This window comes from Barbatula barbatula (genome assembly GCF_947034865.1).
Source record: "Barbatula barbatula genome assembly, chromosome: 16".
In the NCBI taxonomy this organism is placed as follows: domain Eukaryota; kingdom Metazoa; phylum Chordata; class Actinopteri; order Cypriniformes; family Nemacheilidae; genus Barbatula; species Barbatula barbatula.
The window spans coordinates 21596189-21620379 of NC_136779.1; the positions used below are offsets into that span (position 1 = coordinate 21596189).

At 40.5% G+C, this 24191-nt stretch overlaps 1 protein-coding gene across 1 annotated transcript; it reads right to left on the reverse strand.

Annotated features, from left to right (window-relative positions):
- Positions 1–34: 34 nt before the first annotated feature.
- itga3b (integrin, alpha 3b) lies at positions 35–24191 on the reverse strand. Its single transcript, XM_079476994.1, has 26 exons — positions 23801–24191; positions 14343–14479; positions 13858–13934; positions 12855–13101; positions 12577–12681; positions 12300–12507; positions 11908–12101; positions 11642–11730; positions 10921–11057; positions 10320–10403; positions 9901–9968; positions 9663–9799; positions 9317–9463; positions 8527–8624; positions 8173–8329; positions 7320–7397; positions 7117–7196; positions 6963–7040; positions 6284–6386; positions 5162–5338; positions 4980–5087; positions 4783–4896; positions 4613–4711; positions 4414–4539; positions 1604–1755; positions 35–1185 (listed from the first exon to the last, which is right to left on the reverse strand). The coding sequence occupies exons 1-25, from the start codon at positions 23971–23973 to the stop codon at positions 1645–1647; spliced, it is 3132 nt and encodes a 1043-aa protein (XP_079333120.1). The 5' UTR covers positions 23974–24191; the 3' UTR covers positions 35–1185; positions 1604–1644.

The window sequence follows — 24191 nt, forward strand, 5'->3', positions numbered from 1 at the left end:
TCTTGGTTTGACTTTCCATAAAAACAGCGACCTTCTGCTTTCACAAAACAGTTTAATAACAGTACAGCATTTAAAACATTTTTATGCTAAAACACTCATGGTGTAGTTTTATTACATGAAGTCCAAACCCTCCAGCTCTCTAAACCATCCCATGATCGTCATCATTGACACTTATACTAAATAAAAAATAGGCCATGCTGGATTAAGAGACGATTAGTTTGTCCAGTGTGTCGATTTGTAAGCCTGAGGAAAACAGGACAGTGTAAGTGTTTGTCACATGTAAGTGGAGTCATTTGAGATCAAATGAACAACGGCGCTCCACAAGACTAATATTTTAATACACTAAACCGATACCGATTATTAGCCGATATATCGGTGCATCTCTAGTCATAATGAATAATGCTGAACATATCACACTTCCTCCATGGGAGGGCTGGATGTTCCAATCAACACGGACTGTTTCAGAACCTGGAAATCAGGAGACACATCTGGATTGAACTGAACTGGAAAGCATGTCCTCAGCACAAGTCTCAGGTCAGTATTAAGCAAAGTGTATCATCAACTCTGTATGCCGATGAGTGAAGTACCTTGCTTTAGGTAATCCAAAGCAGACATCACCTGACTTCTGTGCAAAATCACCTTGTTTAAATGTGTGTCAAATGTTTAACAGTGAATCACAATTCAACACAACACACACACGGAACCTCAAAAAGCCAAAATATATTTAAAAACTGTACTGTAGCAATAGGTAAATAAAGCAATTCTTTACAGCTAAATCAGAGACGTCCCAGGTTCATCAAAAGAATGTTTGCTCTTGTCAAAGTTGAATGATCTGTAAAACAGGCGATATTGCACAGACCACAAACATTTTCAAGAACTCCTTTGTTCTTAAAAGCTCATTGCTTGATCAACATATCTGATTGCCAACCTCCAGTGTTTGTTAAAGGTAATAAAATAAATCCTCCAATCGCCTCGTGCCCCTGGCTCTGTGGGCGGAGCCCGGTGAAGAGTTCAGTAGTTATATTATTGGTGCATTTCTGTCCAGTTGGTGACCCAGAGTTTCTTGCCGAGTTCTTGCTCGGGCTGAAAGGCCATGTTAAAAGCGTAGCGCTGCTCTCTGCAAACCCTCACTCCGTGGTACTTTGGCATTATCCTGTAGTAAACAGCCCTCTTGAAGAAACCGCACTGCCCAAGAAAACAAAAAGAAATAAAAAATAGTTTTTAGGACTGTACAACTTGATGTCTTCAAACAGGAAGAAAGATTCCTATAGCACTAAACCTAATAAAAAGGAATCGTCACCCCAAAATGAACTTTCTCTCAAAATGTACTCATCCTCATGTCATTCAAGATGTGTATGACTTCCTTTAATTTGTGTTCAGCTCAAGAAAGGAAGTCGTGTACATCTGGAATAACATGACATGTGGTAATTTCCATTTTATGGTGAACCATCCCTTTAATGGAAACATGAAAAGGAGACAGGTTAGGGTTAGTAGTTGTAAGCGTGACAGAACAGACTGTATCTGTGAGAGGGATGAAGAGATGCAGGAGATTATGTAAGCTCAGCTTTGTCGAGGAGAGAGACGGGAAGTCAGTGTGTTTTACCGACTGGCCCTATCGGTGCTGTTGGAGGCCAGCGTGATGCCTCAGTTTTCCTCCGTCAGCCTCTCTGTCTCAGAGGGCTGGATCTTCATCTCAGCCTTCTGGGATTTTGCCTCGTACATCTCTCTCCTGCTGGCTCGTCTGAAGAAACCGCACTGTGGAGGAGGGGCGGAGCCCAAGGCGGGACAGTGTGTTAAGACCAGAATCCTGTATTAAGATATGTGTAATTGCACCTTTGAAAATATGAATAATTTTTGTATTACTATAATAGAATAAGGGCTGTCAACGTTAACGCATGCCATGATTTTTTTTCAGTTTAACTAAATTATCGCAGCATCCGTTGAATTTGTCATCCTTTGTCTAGCGTTACATTATATAATCACACTCTTATTCATGTTAAGGCATTTAAACCATTTAAGTGCGTTTGACAGGCACATTCAGTAAAGATAGACAGCTTCTAGCCATGGGATGTGGCAGAACACGACAGCGGTCCTGTCTGGTGTATACAGTCACCGGCTGAAGGCTCTGTCAATGAATCTCTCTCAGACTGCACAACACCAGTGAACAAATACACACAAGATTATGACAGAAAACCCGGTTTCTCTAGCATTTTCGTAAGCACAGATTTCAACGCATTAAGGAGGCACACGTTTGCTTATCAACAATAATTGGAAATATGTCCCACTATCTTCACTATGCAACAACAATTCGTTTGAATACCACGCTGTTAATATCTCTTCTCTGACTCAGCCTAGTGTTGTTGTAGTTTACCGCCCCCCAGATCCAATTCACAACTTCATTGACGTGTAAGATGTGCTGCTCTCATCATTTCCAGAGGATGGCGGCCCTCTGGTATTCTTTGGGGACTTCAACATCCGACTGAGGAAACCCTATGCTTCTGACTTCCACAATACTGAATCACTGCCTTGTTCGACAGCTGTTACTCACAGATCAGGAAAGAAGCTTGATCTCATCTGCACCCATAACCACACCAGAGATAACATTAAAGTCACGCCTCTTCACATTTCTGACAAGTTCTTCATCCCTTTCAACATGCACTACACCACTACCATTTTGTGAATAACGGAGTACACTCAGGGCTGCAGACAGGAAATGGCGCAAGACAGAGAATCTTGCGGACCTAAGTGACTACCAGTCGCTGATCACCTCTTTTTCTAGTGTTACCACAGCAGAAACATATTTTTATACCACCAAGGTGAGCAATGCCAAGGTGGGATCTAAATCCTCTGTCTTGATTCTGCTAGACTTATTTGTAGCATTCAACACTGTCAATCACCAGATACTACTGTCAACCCTGTCAGGAATCACAGGCACACCTCTCCGCTGGTTCATATCCTACCTCTCCGGCAGATCCTTCAGGGTCTCATGGAGGGAATCCATGATCACTGGGGTCCCTCAGGGATCGGTGCTTGGACCACATCTTTTCTCCTTTACACAACATCCTTGGAACCCATCGTATGGTCACACGGCTTCTCCTATCACTGTTATGCTGACAACACCCAGATTTACAGCTCATTTTAGCCAGACGATACCACTGTAGCGGATCACATTACAGCCTGCCTTGAAGACATCTCAGCTTGGATGAAAGAGCATCACCTCCAGCTCAACCCTGCCAAGACAGAACTACTTGTTTTTCCTGCACACCCCACGGTGCAACACGATCTCACCATCCAACTTGGCGAAACCACAATCACTCCCTCCAAAACAGCCAGGAACCTCTGAGTCATATTTGATGACCAGCTGTCCTTCAATAATCAGATTGCAAAGACAACGCGGTCATGCCGATTTGACTTATTTAACATTAGAAAGGTTAGACCCTATTTCACTGAGCATGCGGCACAACTTCTTGTCCAGGCCCTGGTAATCTAAAGGTTGGACTACTGCAATGCTCTTCCTGCTGGTCTTCCAGCAAAGGCTATCAAACCACTTCAGTTTGTCTTCCAAGAGCCCAAAAGTGCTCATGGGACACCTCTTTTCATCTCTCTCCACTGGCTACCAGTTGAAGCCTGTCTCAGATTCAAGTCACCGATGCTTGCCTACAGGACTATCACTGGATCTGCGCCGGCATACTTTCACACCTTCCTACACTCCAACACCCCATGAAGAACCCTGCAAGCGGCGTCTTGTATTGCCTTCTCAAAAGCGCAGGAAATTGGTTTCCCACTGCTTCCTGGTGGAACATTCTTCCTAACTCAGTCCGGTCAACCACATCTCTCACAACATTGTATTATTGCTCTTGTATGGCATATTGCTTTATTGCCCCCTTGGATAAAAGCGTCTGCTGAATGACAAGATGAAAATGTAAATAAAATCCTAAATTAATGCAAAGAGTTGTGAAAATGGGAAAGGGCGTCAGCTGCGTCGAGCGGCATTTCTTTAACTGGCCGCATCCTTAAACCTGCTGCTGTGACTCCTGTCACTAATGTTAGTCAAAGAACAAAAGAAAGGAGGAATCATTGTGTTTTGTAGTTTTAATTCAGTTTTGAATTTAGCGTTAAAGACTGTAGTATAAATGTCTATTTTTTATATAAATATAGATGTATTAAATGTTGGAACACTGCTTGGCAACTGTTAATAAGCTCTTTAAAACCTGAAGCTTGATTTGTTTAGAACCGCATCCTGCCCTGTGGATAAACAGCACCGCGATATAAACGCACATTACAGAATCACTAGTAGTTTACACATCACACAAACAGTAAATACTCTCAAACCCAGTCTGACCTGAATCACAGAAAAATGAGAAAACAAGCCACAAGCTTTTGAAGAAAGCTTAAACAGATGAGCACAATTACCTTCCACAGAATTAAACTGATGATGCCTAATAACACTATTCCAGCAACTGCTGCAATGATGATGATCCACAGAGGAACTTCGTACGGCGTCTCCTCTCCCAGAACCGGATCAATGTTCACTTGAAACTACAGCAAAACAACTTTTAGCCCTCAGAACATGAAATGTACCAGAGAAGGTTTAAGGGTGAACACTGCTGACCTCTCTGGTCTGACTCTCCATTTTGATGGCGGGTTTATCAGTCAGCAGTCTCAGCGTCGCCTGGCCTCGTACCTGCACTCGTAAGGCGTTGCCATAATCCTGTCGGACAAGATGCCGCTTAGTGAGAATGAGGGTGAAAGAGTCGTTCATGAAGCCGGAGAGTAACTCACCTCCAGCATGGTGCTGTTCCACACACGAGAGCGGACTTTGATCTCGGCGTGGGTCGACATGTTCTGCAGCGGGCAGGAGAACGTCACACAGCGAGCCGTTTGCTTTGAACACTCCTGAGCACAGATAAAAGGCGCTTTGACATTTGTGCAGGTGTGTTTTGAAAAGGTTGAAAAGGATGAAAATCATTCAGTCTCACCAGTAAATGAGTCACTTTACGAGGTGTCAGAACTGTGATAGCAGCTTCCGCGTAAGGGAAACTGGTGTCCACGTCTCTTTTGAGTCGCTTAGCACCTTTATCTGACAGCTGGAATGAGAAAGTGAGGGATTGGGTTCACTGAGGGATTGGCATTGGGAGATACCGTGTGTCCTTTAACTTACTGTGAGGTTGCGAGGGTTGACGATATTCCCTGACGGGACGCAGCGTGACTCTGATGTTCCTTTCACGACAATGTCTGTGAGATACAGCAGCCATTTCCCATTGGTCACCTCAAACGGCCATTCAAAATCAATCATCAGAGCACCCATTTCTCTCAGCGGCTCTCCCAGCACACGCACCTGCAACACGGACCAAACGTTTAATATGAATATATGAATATTTGAAAGTATATTTTTATAATATATTAACTTTGTATATGTATCATTTTGTATATGTATAATAACATAATATATAGAATAATACATTGTAAATATATGACAATATATGGAAGGAAATTTGGAATTTCATATAAGCATTCGGTTCCAATATGAGATCCAAGTATTGCAGTTTGTTTACTGCAGTGGACGTCACGTTTTAATTAATTTCTTTTAAGTCTGGATTTCATTTAAAGAGCTTTTCAGAGAAACCAAATGTTCAGAGTTTTCACCATGACAACTTGGCATCTAAATATGACTGAAATTGATTGAATGATGCAGCTTTGCACTCCTATGGAAAACATTTTATTTTGCAATTATTGTGTAAATCTACTTTTCAAATGGTCATTAGTCTAGGCAAATTGTATATGACTTTTATATTCTCATGAAAATGTTGCCAACTTATTTTTTCATTCACCCATTAATATGCAAATAAGATATGTATAGATAGATGGATTGTATAGAATGGGGCTACCAATTTATTTAGCTTTACACACATACTGTATAACATTGAATAATGGACTAATATTACACAACATAGCTGAGAAAAATCTTTCTACAATGGTTGGTGAAATAAAATTCTGAAACCTAAAATTGGTGACTAAAATACCAAATCTATTAAGAAATTTCCATTTTCATGTGTTTCTTATGCCCAAAACAATGTAATGACAATAAAAAACTATTGACCCCTGGGTCTCAGGAGGATATAGATACGTAATTTATTTTATTTTCCAATTATTTAGTTTCATACGGGTTTATTCAAGCAAAACACTGTACATCCTAATGCATGGTACTAGTTCTTCATATATCGAATAATTTTTACAAACATGATTTACATTTCAGTCATGAGTTTCAGTCACACAAACTCACATGAAACACAAACTCTACCGGACTCCCCACATCACTGATGCTTCTCATGGCAGACTCTCCAACCACATTTCCACTGAAGGACGTGTCCACCACTGGCCTTTCTCTGCACACAACAAATGTGTTTAAAATGTGTTAACACGATATTACAAACAAGGTACAATTTTACAGGTAAAACACAAAATGCAACAGCGGCTCTTCATTTTACATTTAAATTCCAAATATTGTAGATACTTTACAAATTTGCGATCACAGAATCATATTTGTGTCGAGAAATCCTGCAATGTTTCCCAAGATCAACATGAAACGCCATTAGACGTCTGTAACGTGTGTTGAGTGACACAGGATACTCACAGAGAAACACGCGTCGGGTGGGACTTGATTTTATCTTTCGGGAAGTTTATTGGATTGTGAAAAGTGGGTGTATCGTATGGGAATAGAGTTGCAAAACAATGCCCGCATGCTATTCGAACACTTTATGCAACTTTTCAAATAGCCGACTCGGCCTGGGTGACAACAGACATTTCCAGGAGCGAGTTATTATCCTCTAATGAATTCTCTGGAAGAAAGCGTCCTTGTAAATGCAACACAATAACACCGGGAACGTGGACGGGATATGAGGAGCATCGTGATTCCACGTAGACCCCTTTTTAAATATTCAGAAATATTTTTCAATACTCACAAGGAGAATGAAGAGAGGATGGTGTTCTTGACTTTGAGCGTCACAGGAACAGGAAGAAGATCTTTCTGCTCACTAATACTGTCGGCCAACACAAACACACGTCATTCGGGTCGTTTATCAAACATTCAGCATTGCAGACGATGTCAGGTCTTACGTGGAGAGCTGAAGCTGAGAGTCGATGAGCTCTGTGTAAAGCGTGATTCCAGACGTTTCAAAGATGAATATCAGTGAAGCCTGTGGGAGGCAAATGAAGAGATTCAGTTTCCTCAATTGAGCTCCTGCAGTTATCTGAGACGTTTTTTAATTTACATGCAAATCTCGAACGGTGGAAAGGTCACGCTTGTTTTTTACTGTTACCTTCTGATCACTTTTAAATGGGTTTCCCAGATCACACAGAACAGCCTCGTCTGCGGTGCACTCGATATCAAAACCAGACTGTAATGAAGACAAATCCACAACAGCGAAATGAGAAAAACTACCAGATGACATTCAATGGGGCTTCCGTGAGAATGATCAAACTTAATCATTCCTTATAGGGACAGTTCACTAAGAACAAAAAATACTGTCGTCATTTATTCATGTCATTGAAAATCTGCACTGTAAAAGATATCCCGTGAATAAAAAACTGGCAAAACTTTCTGGCAGCCGGGCACAAGCCAGTTTGCGGCCTTTTTCTGTTATTTGATGTTTTTTTAGCGTGTTTCAAAAATAGACTGTAAAAAAAAGCAGCTGAAATTTACTGTAAAAATTACAGTTTATCTCATGAAATTATGTTTTTGCTGTAAAATTTGCTGTCTTTGTCTGTGATTCGATTTCAAAACATGTGTTCAAAATATGTTAAACAGTCACATTTCATAAGATTATAATGTTCACCTTATACTTGAAAAATCTCTGTTAAAAAACACGATTTTTACAGTGTATGTGACTCTTTCCTCAGTGAAACACAAAAGAAGATATTTTGAGAAATGTCGCATTCATTTTGTGTTCATACAATGGAAGTCAATGGGGTTCAGCGTTGTTTGATCATCAACATTCTTCAAAATATCTTCTTTTGTGTGCTGCAGAAAAATGTCACGCAGATTAGAAGTGACGTGAGGGTGTATTAAAGATGAAAGACTTTTAATGAGATGACAACTGAAACGCTGGTGTTTCTTGCACACAGGATGGAAGTGTAGAACTGAAGTGACCCGGCGCCCTCTTCTGGCCTCACCTGAGATCGGACCCCTGAGTATTTGAGCGCGTGTGGAATGGTGACGTTGAGCGTGGCCTGATGGGCGTCCTCCGCCTCTCTGACCGAATCTGCCACGTTTGTGACCTCCACCATCATCACCAGCTTCTTGATGTTACTGTTGAACTCCATCACCTGACTGGCAACAAACATCCCATAATTCATAAAACACGTGTCTTTACTCAACAGTACCTGAACGCAAAACATTTTCTTAATCTGTATTTATACACACACAGATTATTCATAGTTTATGAGTTCTTTAAACCCTTATTCTAGAGTATGTGGAGTACATTGCAGTGCAAAAAACATTGTTCTCATGTACACTTCAACACTCACCCTAGAAAGGGAGAGTAATTCTCATCTGCAAACGTGGCCTTGAGCTGAAGGTTACTGCTACACCTGTTGTCAGCACCGCACTCCTTATGAAAGTTAATCTGAGGACAAACACAACACAAAAACACTCGCAGTTTACATTCTCGGAAATCGTACCATTTAGCATTTTTATCTCACTACACAGTCGTCTCAACTTAGTTACTGATGAGAAAGTGTCTCATTAATATAAGTTTTGAGTTTCTCATTATTATGAGATACTAAGTCAAACGACTAATATATAGGCTGTTCCTATTAAATAAAGTTTGTATCATTTAAGAGGAATGTATGTGTTGAAAAAAGAAAGGCAAGAACGAACACAATAATAGGTGTATAACTGTTAAAGGAGTAAACGTACGGAATAACTGTGAAAATGATCCAAAATATGATAATGATATGATCTAATGAGTATGTATTCATTATATGACTGAAGTAATATCTGAATGTTTAATTGCGATGATGTGTGTTTGGAAAATGAGGGCCAGGTTTGGGAATTGTTTTTTCATCTTTTTTTGGATCTATATCGTTTTATTTTGTATTATCATTTGGTGAGGTGTCAGATGATCGCCTATAAAGGGTAGGCTTGATAAGCAAAGGATTTCCGCAAACGCCTTTTTGCGGTTAATATGCATTTGTTTTGTGGAAAGTTGTTTGTGAGAACCGACGTAAATAAATAAATAATACATACAAAAAATCCCCAACCCTGTCAGAAACGGGCTTCACATTTCTTCACATGTGTGTTTGGACTGGTTCATACCTCAGTTTTGTCCGTCAGCGTCTTCTGGCCGCTCAACACAGGAAAAGCGTCCAGGTCCTGTAATGTTTGTTGTGCTGTTGTTTTCTGTTCATCTAGTGACACGTTCAGAGTGAAGACTATAGGCTGTAGTTTGTCCAGTACAGGGGTCTGCAGAGACGAGAGAAAACTTTAGTGATGGCAATGACAATACTCATACTAGGGATGCTGTACGGATTTCCAGAATGATGCCGCAATCACTATGTTCAGTGCAACTGACTATAAGTAACAGTATATCGACTCTTTCAACAAATTGATTTGTGTTTGTTTGTGTATAGTTTTGTGGTGGTCCTGGCGGGTGGTCTCTCACAATAACACTGAGCTCCAGCTCTTTACATGTGGGAGCAGAGAAAGAGAGAAGCCCTGTGAATGTGCTCTGCTTGTTGTCAAGGAAACGGACTCGGGCGCCGCGGCGATTATGGTCAGCATCCACTGTGTACCTCACAGCTGGAGGAAGACGAAACAAACAGCTCACAGTTAATCCTATTAAACGCTGCTGAAGACACACTCCTGAACACCAGACCGAACACAAAACCTGTTTAACTTACTGATGTCCTTCTTAAAGGCTTTGTTTCCATTGCTGAGGATGTAGCTGAAACACACCTTCACCTTTATACTGTTCAAAGAGAAATATTTCTTAGATTGGACATCTGTAACCTATGCGTCTGAAAGTTTGTCTCATAATCAATCCAATACAAATGTATTTCTACGAAGCAGATTGACAGAAAACGCAGACAACACAGACATAAAATATATATAGAAAAAGGAAAAGTGTAATATATACAGAACACATGATATTATTGCCAATGCGTTACAGTTCTTAAAGGGACAGTTCACCCAGCAGAACAAAGAAATGTATACGGCGAGTAAATGATGACAGGATATACATTTTTAGGAGATTCCGCATTTTACAGGATGTGACTTTTTTCATTATTGATGTGATATCTTATGGTGTATATCTTCTCACCAGGAATTCATAACGCATTGGCTTGGAATCACAATCTTTGGCTCCACTGTGAAGTTTTTTGAGAGGTGGATGACCGGGCGTGCCCTGTAAATTCATCAAGAAAAACACATTTAATATCGCAAACCTCACACTGTACACTGCCAGTCAAACATCTGGACACTCCTGCTCATCCTTTGTCATAACTTATAGTAAAGCTATTAACAAAGATAAAACACAAATCATATGGGAAATGACGGAATATTATCTTATATTAAAAACATTTATAAGTTACAGTATTTACATTATTTTAAGCTTCTTTAATAATGTACATTTATATGTGCAAAACAATGGATGGTCATTCTCTCAGTCCTGGAATAAATCTGAGCAGGAATGAAAAAGTTCTCAAGTACAAACTTAATATCAAGAATTTAGGGTGAAGAGGTGAATATAAAATGTCAAGTGATTCCAAACATTTGGTAACAGTTGATTTACAGTATACATTTATGTATACAATCTGTGTTTGTATATGTCTGTCGCTTCTGTGCTTGTAAATAAGATAAACGTATATTATTCTGAATAATATAAACATATATGAACACCGAATACAGTTAAAAAGCAGAACCTCAAAAGAGCAACGTGGTCATCCAGAGATCCCACCACAATGTCAGGGTAACCATTCCCATCCACATCCATTCCTCCATTCAGAGAGTAACCAAACGTCTGGAAGCCTCCGGTGACCAAAGATTTTCCCTCTATCACCTGTTTGACATAATTCAGTACTTTTTTTCATCAACACTTATTATAATGAGATTTTATATAGCTATTCAGACATGCAAATGTTTTGTCCTGGACGTAAAAAGAGCCAGAAGGTCAGAGATACAGGCGACTGGCACATAAAAAGATTATAACACAGTCATAAAATGTTTTATTCCTTTGACATTTACTCACTCTCGTGTCATTTCAAACCTTTGAGATTAATGTATTATACCGTTCAAAGATAAATATTTATTAGATTGGACATCTGTAACCGATGCATCTTAAAGTTTGTATCAGAATCAAACCATTACAAATGTCACAATTTCACATCTGCAAAGCAGATTTACAGAAAACGGTTTCTTTCACAGAAGAAGATATTTTGAAGACCACCCCATTGACTTCCACTGTATGACCACAAAACCCCTGAGACATTTCTCAAAATATCTTCTTTTGTGTTCTACAGGGGGAAAACATGATGACTTTTATGTGAGTATTATTTTTGGGTGAACTGTCTCTTCAATTGTCCACAAACCAACCAAACTCTAATATTCGTGTGTTTCATACAGTCTCATGGTGGCCTGCTGTACCTGGCTGGGTTCCTTAGTGATTCCACTTTTGCCACCCATCCAAATGTAGACTTTTCCAGAATCCTGGAAAGGAGCACCCACAGCAAAATCTAAAGGGAGGACCAGACACAAAACCCATGAGAAACCTTCCACAGCCTGTAGATGGCAGCACTGTTACACAAATCACATTTAAAATGTAAACAACACTTACAATAGTGCAGTTTTATTCTGAAATAAAATGCATGTGCAAACTGAATGTTGGACGACATGATGTGTGTGTGTGGTACCTTGAAACCCGTCCTGATTGACATCGCCCACTGCGGCCACAGCGAATCCAAACCCAGAACCCTTCTTCCCTTTCAGAACCACTGTGGCGTTGTCCCGGAAGGATCCGTTATCATTCATGTAAATGTACACGGCCCCCCCTTCCTCTTCGTAGCGCTCAAAGTAGAACGGAGCGCCAACAATCAGGTCATTCCAGCTACATCACAACAAACCAAACACACATCAGGTGTTGCGTACGTCCTGTTTAAACGGCTTCAGTAAAGAATGAAAAACGTTCGGTCACTTCTATATCAATAACATCAAACACGTGACCTTGGTGCCGCTAGCCCCATGCACAACCAGCTCATCTCCAGGCAAGCATGTACAACACGGCCGAGTAAACCCAGTGACCTACTCATCATTGTTGAGGTCCGTCACCGCCAAGCTGCTGCCGAAGTACGAGCCTATCTGCTCCCCTGAAATGTTCAGTGGGTGAAGAGTCAGGTCTCTGTCAGTTTTCTGTGCCATGATGACAGAACCCCTGAAGCCGTCTCTGGGAGCCCCCGTCACCACAGTGTATTCTGAGCGATGCAGTAACTTTGTGTCCTCCAACACTGAGTAACCTGAAAAACACATCAGATGTGAAAACACATCTGTGACCTGTCTTTCAAAACGGAGGACAAACACCGTACCTATGTAAATGTTGAGCCGGTCGTCGCCCAGCTTTTTGAAGCTTTTCTCATCGGCATCCCCCTCGAAATCCGAGCCGGTATCTCTGCACTTCATATGGACGTTACCTGTAAAAGAAAAAAGAGGCCCACAGTCGTATCACATTCCCGCTCCTGAAATGCAACAATTAGACCCTAGGGGGGATTTGAAAATCTGATATGGAGTGTGAACACACCCAGTTGACACCAAATACATTGTACACCTGTACCATATTCCGACCGTCTCGTCATACTTCGGTTACCTTGCCACACGAAGCTGCCCGGTGCCCCGAAGTACACGTCGCTCTCCGTCAGCCCCCCTGAGATGCCCATGTTACACATGCCCTCCAGATTCTGGTCATAGTTGAAATCGCACAGTTCGTAAGTGTCCGACTGCCAGTAATCGGACGGGTCGTAGCTCAGGTCGTTGCCTCGCACGTAACATTTGCCCACCATGCGCTGCTGTTCTTCTGCACCCAGAAGTATTTTTACGTAGCGGTGACCACACGCCTCAAGAAAGAGAGAAGAGATTTCACTGAATATTTTGAGGGCTGTTGTTGCATTTGATTTATAATAACTTGTTATTCTTTTTTCGTGTCTTTTATTTGGAATCTTAGGTTTTGTACTGTAATATTCTCAAATATATTGTACTGATGATGTCATTTCCTGTTGTAGTGACGTTTCAATTCTTTGTAGTTTTTTCATGTTGCCTCGTCCTAACTGTGTCCAGGCGTTCTGTGCTTCCCCTAATTATTATGTGCATATACTCCTGCATTCAGCAAGGATTGATTAAGTCTTAAAGATTCATTAAGAAATGTGCTGTTCGTTGTATTTGAACTCAAACAAAACAGAAAGTGAATCTGGACCAGAGTTGTCTTCGTCTTGCAAAACTTAGTAACAACCTTCACTAGGCCACATGAAATGACTCTGTGTTTTTGTTATTCCATTTCCATGTCTTTTATTCCGAATCTTCTATTTTTTTTGTGTTGATGATGTCATTTCCTGTTGTAGTCTTGTATCATTTCTTTGTAGTTCTTTCATGTTGCCCCGCCCTTACTGTGTCCAGGTGTTCTGTGCTTCAACTAAATATTCTGTGTGTATACTCCTGCATTCATCAAAGATGGAGTCTTAAAGATTCATTAAGAAATGTTCTGTTGGTTGTCTGGACGAGAATTGTTTACGTCTTCTAGGGGAGTACCCTTGACTTGCTCATCTGGCCCAGAACGAGAACCCTAACCATGATGTGAGTCGGTATGTTCATCTCACCAGCACACGTCCTCCATTCTTCTGACTGGCCACAGTGACTCCCAGCCACATACCCTCCACCATCTCTGTGGATTGTGCTGCAGGAGAGACAGAATGTCATCACATATCTTATACACAAAGACGTAGAGCGAGTTATTGACTTTTTTTCTATGGAAAACCCGTGGAGAAAATGTGCCTGGATCAAGGCCCAGTGATAAACTAAACACAAGAAATATTTCCCATAGTTAACTTTACTCAGTGATAAGTCAAGGGAATATGATGGTTGCTTTGTTAAGGTTTCTTTCACGATTCAATTTTGCTTAAATATAGATTTTTTTTAAACAAGTATCAGCGCCCGAGTCACCTACAGACTCATTATGCAGAAAGAGTCTGAAATCACAATCGGTCAACTCAACACTCCACAAATGACCGAGAGCTGAACCTGCATGATAAATAAAGGAGGACATTTCTAATGCACATCAATTTCTTGTGGAGCTAAAGCTCACGTGTAGTGATGAGATCCATTGTCCTGCAGTCATCCCGGGCGGTGGTGATGGGGCAGGAATACACGGCTCCGGTCTGATTGATGTTAAACCTGCTGAGGGAGGGTTGTGCTTTCTCCTGAGGAGCCCCGACCAACAACCTTCAGAACAACAACAGACATACAGTTCACTTACATGATGATGATGTTCTGAACATTTTACACAGCAGGTCACTGTTCATGTGAAACTACATCATGTGTTTGAACAATCAGACCAGGATTATTCATTCATGACTTTGAGTAATTATTAAGCATAATCCCCCGTGGAGTAATTTGGGGTCTGTCATCTCGTTTCGTCTCAGACTTGAACCGGTAACTCATCGAACTCAAATATTTCTCATCAAATGTATCCAAATCCAGATCATTTTACTTCTACAATCTACAGTCATTCACACCTCTATACTGTTAACAGATTTCAACAGTGTTTCAGCTTTTGTTTCTCCTTAGCACTTTTACGAGAAGCAAAGTTTACACTCAAATGATCCAACAGGCAGCTTGATAAAGGTCATTAGCAAGAAATAAATCTGAATTGAATTTGGATCTCAATCAGGAATCAATACATGAAAACACACAATACACATCTCCACAAACACAAACTGAGTATATGTGTCATGAGGAGAAGTGAAGGCAAAAGAGATCAGAGGAGACAAACAAGCCCAGACCTGAATGGAAAGAGACTTTTATCTCTCAGCTTCCTCAAGCAAACCTCAGAAAATGAGAAATGAATCGAAGATCAAACGAGAATTCCTGTGAACGACGCCACGTGGACAACACCACAAACTGGAGTAATGCACAGTTAACATACAAAATGCTCACACAATCTTCTATTTATAGTAACTATTTTACGAGGAGTTTCATTCAGATGGGTTCATACAATCTTATATGTTTGTTTTAGTATGATGATCTTTCACCCCAGCGACATTAGGTTTAGGTTCTTGCTTTTTTCTAACAATCATTTGTTTATAAGTGACTAAAATCGTACTTATTCACTATTTCATAAAACGGTTACAAATCGATGATGTCCAAATTTGCACTTATTAGACGATTAAATACTGTTTTGTCAAAGCTGACAAGCACTTTTTAATACCTTTAATTGTTTAGATTTTCACAAAACCCAGAGGGTGACTAAAAATAATTATTTAAAGGGACAGTACATGCAAAAATGTCAATTCTGTCATCATTTACTCACCATCAAGTTTTTCCAAAGCTGTATACATTTCCAAAGGTATTTGGAAGAATGCTTACAACCAGTCAAATTGCCCCCCATTGACTCCCGACAAATACTTTCTATAATTAGTTTTGTTCTGTTGACCATAAAAGAAGACATTTTGAGGAATGTAGGATAGCAAACAGCAAACAAACACTTTTGACTACCATTGTATTTTTCCTACTATGGGAGTCAATGGGGGTCTGGTTATAATTGACATTTTTAGGTATCACTCTAAGGCAAAACATCAGGAAATATGTAGATACGAGGTTTCAGAAGGATAGCAATGAAATTCCCCTGACATCAGACTGGAATGCCCCAAATGAGGGTGGGCTATAATTTAAGGTAGTGGGAATGTACTCCACAACCAAACAAAAAAACAAGAAACCGTTTTGCAACATAATAACAACCATTCAGAATGTCTTTGAAACAACATAGTGATGCCCTGGCACACCGCACAACTCCACAATGTGAAGTTTCTGCGTCTCTGCTGCAAACCGCAACATATTTTGCCTTAAAGTGAAGAATTGCACCTCTACTCTAAGAGCGGCGAATGATGTCATGAGAGACAGGCGAGCTATTTCTGAGCCCTGAGGATATGCACTATCACCAGGTGTCGACGCGCTGAGCTTAGCAAGAAGAGTCTGGACTTGTAGAGTAGTAAACTCACTCTCGTGGCTCTCCGGATGATAAACTCAGATCTGTCATGTGCTTTTCTTAGACAAACCGTGTCCGCTACCTACATGAGATTCTTCTATGGTCTAAGACCTGTGTCAGGAAATCTCCTTAGTGAGGCGAACGTTTCAATTCAAGTGATGGAGTCACGGGCCGCTCATAGCCGCTGGATCTTTAAGGAGTGGGCAAACATTTCTCACTCATGTTCAGACAAGACCACCTCAGTTTAATGGCATAACTGGAATTTTTCCCGAGTGAGAGTGTTGAAGCAAACCTGTGGTCAGTCGTGACTAATAATGGTCAATGCGGGAAGATGTCAGTTGTACCTGGCTCATGCTAGCACCAGTACACTACACGATACAGGCTTGTTTACAGTTTGCAGACTGCAGAAGCGAGGGAGGATTGGATTGAATATCATCTTATTGTTATTTATTACATGAGCTGATGGCATGCAGTTATATTTAGAAGTAGCTGTGGTGCATCTAAAGTATGTCCAAAAATGTAAAAGATTTAAAATGACCCCATGAAATCAAACCTGGAGCTTTGAGGCTTTAGTTCGCGTCTGTTAGCTTTGAGGTCCTTTGTGTGGATTTTAGCAGATTTAAAATGAAGAGTATCAAAAACAATAGAATATGTCTCTTCAATTCTGTCATCATTTACTCATCCTTAAGTTGATCCAAGTCTGTATAAATACCGTTGTTCTTATGTACACAGAGAAAGACATTTGGAGGTATGTTTGGAACCCAAAATAAGATATTTTGAAGAAAGCAAACAGTTCTGGGGCACTTTTGACTACCGTAGTCATTCGTCATTCTATGGTAGTCAATGGTGGCTATGAGCAGATTTGTGTATTTATAATGGATTGATATTTCGCGGGACATATATTTGTGCAGTGTGAGAGCGTGACTGAGTCTGAAACTGTGAATCTCACACCAAATGCGTGAGTTGGCAGTTCTGTGGCTTAAACATTTCCTTCCTCTGTCCTTGCAGACGTTGCGACGCTCTGTAGATCTCACTACGGTTATTATACTTTTAAGACAGAAATGGTCAGACACAAGATAAATATGGGTTTACCCGATCAGTCATGTGCTACTGACTATTTTTGGTTAGTCGACTCCAAGTTAAAGGCCAAAATAACAGTATGTCGATCTTGATAAACCATCTTGTTTATAACTGGTTTAGTTATAAACTATTATTAGTATGAAGATAAGAGAGTTAGAGAGAGAGAGAGCTCCATCTTTAGCTGAGATTCCACAGGCAGAGAAAGAGACAGTCTTTGTGTACTCTGTGTGGAGATGTGAATCATTTTTTCTTATGGTATTAGCATGCAAAAACACTTCGATATATATTATGGGATATCACTCGGCTCTGTGACAGCACCACAGTCTGTACACAGCAAACATGAATCTGACCGTGGCATGCCGCTGTTCAGCCAATCAGAAGCATTCATTGCCTGTCAATCATTGTGAATGTTCAGGTTTGCTGACATGAGATTGATATTTTGAAAATAAGGGGCGGGTTTTTTCCGGGAGAATTGTCCAATAAGGGACTAAGAAAAGTTGTTACGTAAGGGAATTTCATGTACAAACAAACTTTACGAAACTATATGAACCTTGGGGGAGTATATCGAGCATAAAAATACTAGGTGAGAAATACCATGGATATCAAACCCATGATGACCTTGAGGAGCTACAGAAAAGCTAGATTAGGTTTAGTAGAAATGCTGTAGTGTTGGAAACCTGCAGATGAAGTAGCAGCTTTGAAACCGGATTCAACATTTGCTGTCAACCGCAGCCAAATCTGTGGAAACATAAAGCATGACCCGAGTCTGTCCCTTTAATCTGACAACACGACTATTACTGAACCGTGAAAACCGACAGTAATGACAGGCAGAACGGACCGAGTGTGACCTTCTTCTTCAGATGCATAATGTACTGTACAGTAAACTTATTCACATCATGAACAGATTTACATGCACAGCGTAGCAGGTTATAAAGCAGGTATGACTAGTCATGTGACAAAAGAGCAACTTGTGAGATCCGGTTTAGCTTGATCATTTGTGCTCAAGTTGGTCCAGATCCAAACAGAAATATACACACACAAGTAATTGAATCATCTGTTTAAGTTTCTACAACCCTACAGTACATGATCATTTATTGATGATTATTTATTAAACCTTATCGCATATTTTCATTTATACATTTGGCAGACGCTTTTATCCAAAGCGACTTTTTGCATTAACCGTCTCAGCCTGTGCGCAGGCGCAGTAGATGAGGTGACCTCTAAGAAGGTGATTTTTAGCGCATTTAAGCTTAGCAAACCAAGGTTATGATTCAGGTCATGTCATGTTAAAATAAAGATATTGAAAATATGCTGTTTAGTTGTGATTTTTCCGGCGATTCAAGTAGAAAGGACCGTTGACTTGCTATGACGTAAGGAGCTGCACAGAGGCGTTGCAAACATGGCCGCCGAGTGGCACGACTTCTGTAAACGGACTTTGATTTAACTAAACGACAACAGCGTCTCATCTTCTGATGGCGACTGCATTCTAAAAACAGATTGTTTAATGCATTAGATTATTGATGATTGGATTATTAGACCAAGTTCCCCTCTGACTAGATTATTGATTCAGTACAAATACCGTAAACAGGGCAACAACACAAGCCGGGAACAAAGTCCGTAATGTATTTAGCATTTTGTAAATGGTGTAATTACTCTGAACAGGAGAGATGCAACCTGATTATAGAACATCAGTCAACATTAATGCCAAACCACTGTGTGTAAATACTTACAAGAACAACACCAACCTTAAACACTGAAACCTAACACTAAAAACAAAGCACATTCACTTTATTACTCCAACTGTGAACTCATAGAAAGTGAATATGACACTGCAATCGCACGATAGAGGTCATCCCATTAATGATGACATCACATATCATATCGTAAAATGATCAGACATCAGAAAGAAGTGGCAGAAATGTCTCTAACTAGTGAAGGTGGGTTTGATAGTCAGGGAATGCATGTGCTCATAAAAGAGAAAGCTTGGAGTGTGAACCTCACATCTACTCTGACAGCAAACATTTTAAAAATGTTTTAAGAAGGGCACATGACAGCTAGCCAAGCATCTTGATATTGCTTAAATAACAATCTGGATCATTGCATCTGTGTTTTAGACGGCGGAGGAACTCTTGGGTCATTTCACATCTTTGGTTGTTTTTATGCACCGGTCCATGGCATGACATCTCCCGAGGGTTGAGTAATGATGAGAGAAGAAACAGATGTGGACACATCTCCCTGGATGACCATTTCCACCTCTCGCTGAGACACCTGGGCACTTTCAAATGATCTCCTCACAATGAGAAATAAAGGTTCCCTGATGATGGTGTCTCAGCAGGTGTCTTTTCACGGCCGATATCTCACAGCTCTCTTGAGCTGATTTCTATAACAGATTTTAGGCCTGAACAGATTGTCAGGGGAGGACTTGAATGAATCCTGAAGAGCTGGCAAACTTTGTTATAGTTTGTTAAAGGTCTTGACATGACTGATACAAATCGTGGAAAGATTTATCTGAGACACGGGAGACTTGCGTCAATATTTCTATTTGCTCTATATTTAATCTCATTAATGTCTAGAAATAATGGTAGAACTTTATTTCACAGTCCTGTTTCCCATTTATATACTGTGTACTTATTACAGTAAATATAATAACTGGGTAATAACTAGGTACTAACCCTGAACCTCACTTATACCATGCAGTTATCTTACACCACCCAGTTAGGTAAGTACACTATAGGTACACGGACAACCGAAATAACCCAGAAAAATAGATGTGATTTCTTTCTTTTCCATATTTGAAAATAGATCTGGTGAATAGATCTGGTGAAAAGTTCCCTCTGTATTGTCATTCCTGTGTATAAAGACGCAGTCAACCAACAAGTCTATTCAAAACCATACAGTCGGCGCAGCGGATCATCAAAGCACACAGCTGTGGCTTTCAGTCGCACCTGAATCAAACAGTGTGACCGCTGCCGTAAAAAAACGAGAATGCTGTAGGGTTGCCAGATCCCACGATTTCATGCCTGCAGCCTCTCAATAATAGAGATTATTCTCAGCTCATTCATTCACAAACAAAGTCTTTCATGGGCATTTTCCTCATCAAATAAATCTTGGGAAAGTGCAAGTCTGTGTAAACATTTGCTCAGGAGGAGGTCATTCATTTCTTGTTGTATCTTATTATACACAATAAGAATGAGGGAGGTACGACACCAAGGATTGTGGGGGTTGACCATGAAGACATGTTTGTGCAGGGCACGAGAGTTCTGTTTGTGAAGAGGGGGTTGAAATGTTTGTGATGGACCCACGATGTTTGAAACAGCTCTCCTCTTGAATGAAATGCGTGATTTGGAGTAATCGGACATATTGATTTGTTCCAACTCTCCATCAGAGAAAACACCAGACTCAACGCACTCAACAAAACTCTGGGTCCTGCGGAAGTACTGGAGGTCTGGAAACAGTGTTTCTGTCTGGTTGGTAGGCCTCTAATAGCATGGTAATCCTCAGGAGCTCCGTCTGTTTGTGAGGTTCATCTCAGTCCTGTCTCAACCTGCAGTCAGGCAGGTTCACTTGAGCTGGGAAGCTCGAGGAATTCTCAGCATTCCAGAGGGTCAGAGCACTGGAAGAACCAATCACAGGGCAGAACCGCACGAGCTGAATGAAAGGGCTGTGTGAGGGGTATACGTTTGTGTTGCGCTTCGGTGGAATCTACGAAAAGGTATCAAGCATCAGTCTGGCTCAAAGTCATTATGAAATTAAAACTGACTGTGAACTCATTGTGCATCGTGTGATTCAAGATGTTATTTCAGATAAACAAATCTGACATCGATGATGGCATAAATCACATTTTCAAGCGTCTTTTTATAATTGTAATTGTAGTGTAATATTGTTCATTCAAATGAATTGTAATAAATAATGAACACCATCTGGGTCTTTTGCATCTATGTTTTCAATGTGTCACTGTATGCGTATCTCTCTTTTTTCACTTTAAAAGTATGAGCCAGCACATTCCGTCCCCCGGGATCTGCGTGAGTGCCCTGCTTGCACAAACACAGCCTTCAGTACAGACAGATTTGATTCAATTCCATAAGATGCATTGATGCCCAAACGGAAGCCAAACCGCAGTACTACTCTCGTAGTAAAGAGACTTCCTAAAGATAATACAAATAAATGTCAAACTTTTGACAGTAGTAAATGAATGGTGGAGAAATCCCATGTCATACTTGACACCCTTTCTGTTATTTAATGGATTAAATGTTCCTGTGAACCCGGAAGTTACGAAAGCCCCGTTTTTGCTTCAGTATTGTGACGCATTCCGAGGGAAATGGAATTTCGAATGAGAAAAAAAGTTTTTTTTGCTGCGATTTAATTGGATGTGTAAAAACGGCTGTTGCATGTTGAAATGGAACTGGCAGCGGACTGACATTTGAAGGGGAGGAGTTAACAAATGCTCCGCCCAAGCCGTCTAACACACGTCACATAAGATGGATAGTCATACAGGAAGAAAGTGTATTTTTAGATTTTAACTAAAGATTATAAGGGCGCATGAATTCTAATAATTGAAAAATATGAAAACATGTGAATAATATATACATACCAATAATTCTTAAATATATACATGTCTGTGTGTGTTTTTATAAATACAAAATAAGTGCACAGTGCACAAACATGTAAACACAAACTTTGATTCTGGATGCGATTAATCACGATTATTTGTTGAACTGCCCCAAGTATCAATAAAATCTTTAAAATATCAATACAATTTTAAATGGTCAAAATGGTTCAAAAATGTTGTAAACATGCAGATTTGTTTATTAAAGTAATGAAAATATGAGAAACGAGAGTTTAACACCAGGCTACTAAAAAAGAATCATTGTAAATTCAATAATAAGCATTATTCTTTCTTTTCACTTTTGGTCAAATATGATCTGCAACTTTTCAGCAGTTTTGTGAGTTTCAGACAGATCAGCTGGAGTCTCGCAGTAAATGTTATTGCATGTAAATTTGCGTGTTATTGCTTCTGTTTGTGTCTATCCTCCTCAACAGAGCTGATTCTCTCTTCATATACCAGAGTCAGAACCCTCGTGCGCCCAACAGTGATGGACACACTCAACTATGGCCATGTGGCCTCCTCTCATGTTGCAGTGCCTGGACAACATCACACTCCCCTGAGAGGACAATAAACAGGCAGAACATCCATCCAGTCCTTCAACAATAACACTACATGAAGTGCTGAATTTATTACAGCCTCATAGGCCATAGAGGTCAGAAGCGAAGTGAATTAGCCGATTGCTTTAAGAACAGCGCCATTGACAAAGCATGCATCCAATGAGATCCCTCTGAAGTTCCAGTAGATGAAACTACACGATAGGCTCGTAATGAGCAGGAAATCACAAAAAAGAAAAGAGGGAAACTCCCTACAATCCCACAGCAAGGACACGTCAAAAATGTGATTCATAACTGTGCTGTTGTGTCTGGTACAGTAGCGTGCTATGGCTAGCCGTTTCTTCTAAATACACCTACAGAGATGAGGGTAAGCGGTTTATCACAAGCAGGCAACAGGTTATACCAGCACAGGATATGAGGGTCAAACAAAAACCGGTACTACTTTAAAGCGAGGAAATATGAACTGCACGCCTCAATGGATAGCAGAAAATAGAGTCTTATATACTGTGTACTACTGCATACCCAAATGATTCCTGTCACGGCCTACATCGAGCTAGAAATCTTTCCCCCCGGGCGCACCCTTCAGACTCGCTTGGACCAAACTCAAAACAAGAGGAAAGACGATGCAATGATTACAAGGTTGATGTGGGTGAATTCAGCTCTATTGTCCTTCTACAGAGCCGTGTTTGCGCACACAATCTTATTGTTTTGATTGTTTTTGCCGTCTGTGCCGTGTTAACACCCGTCCAGTTTCTGTTTCAAGTCAAATGACTTCGGCAGGGAACACTGTTATATACTGATATTCACTGTAATTTACAGCAGTACAGCAAATGTGTTCATACAACCCGTCTGAAATAATGCAAGACAGTATAAAGCAGAAATAAAAAGATAAGAGTCAATATTCTTGTTTCTACTGCGCATAATGAACATGTGTTTTATATGCTTTATAAATTGTGGATTGTTTATTTCTGCAGCAAAATACCTTCTTTAGTATTATGAATATAACATTTTTACACAGATACCGTTACAATCCTCTTCTTCCTTCACTTCTAAACACACTCTGCAGAAAAGTCTTTTTAGCTCCAAGTTCTCTGCAAAACCGATTCATCTGAATCACAGAAAAGAATCGGATCCGTCGCGCTGCAGGTGCTGAAGCGTCATCGCGTTACTCACACTGTCGCAGTGTTGATTATTATAAACAGGACACAATAAAGATCCAATGATGACCATAACATCTGAAACAACGGTGATCTTCGATATTTCTATGACTTTGACAAACTCAAACAATTGAAACGACACCGTCATTGCAAGGTACTTACAAGTGTTGCTTGATTTTTCCCGTCTGTTTGTGTAATGCCACTGAAAAGCCGAAGAAACTGCCTTTGGTTTTTCCCTCTTTGATGACCGGGAACTGCGTGTCAATGTTAAATCCTGCGCTCGCGTGGATCGCGCACAGTACAAACGCGCACAAGCGCAGCTTCTCTCCGGCCATAGTTTGATAGTCCACTCTCTCTCTCTCTCTCTCTCTCTCTCTCTCTCTCTCTCTCTCTCTCTCTCTCTCTCTCTGTCTCTCTCTCTCTCTCTCTCTCTCTCTCTCTCTCTCTCTCTCTCTCAACCAAAGCCAATGACCAGGATTTTCTCAATCACACGCCACGGGGACGCGTGTTTCTCCCTCCTCCACCCTTACACTTGTGTCCCCTGCGGTCATCT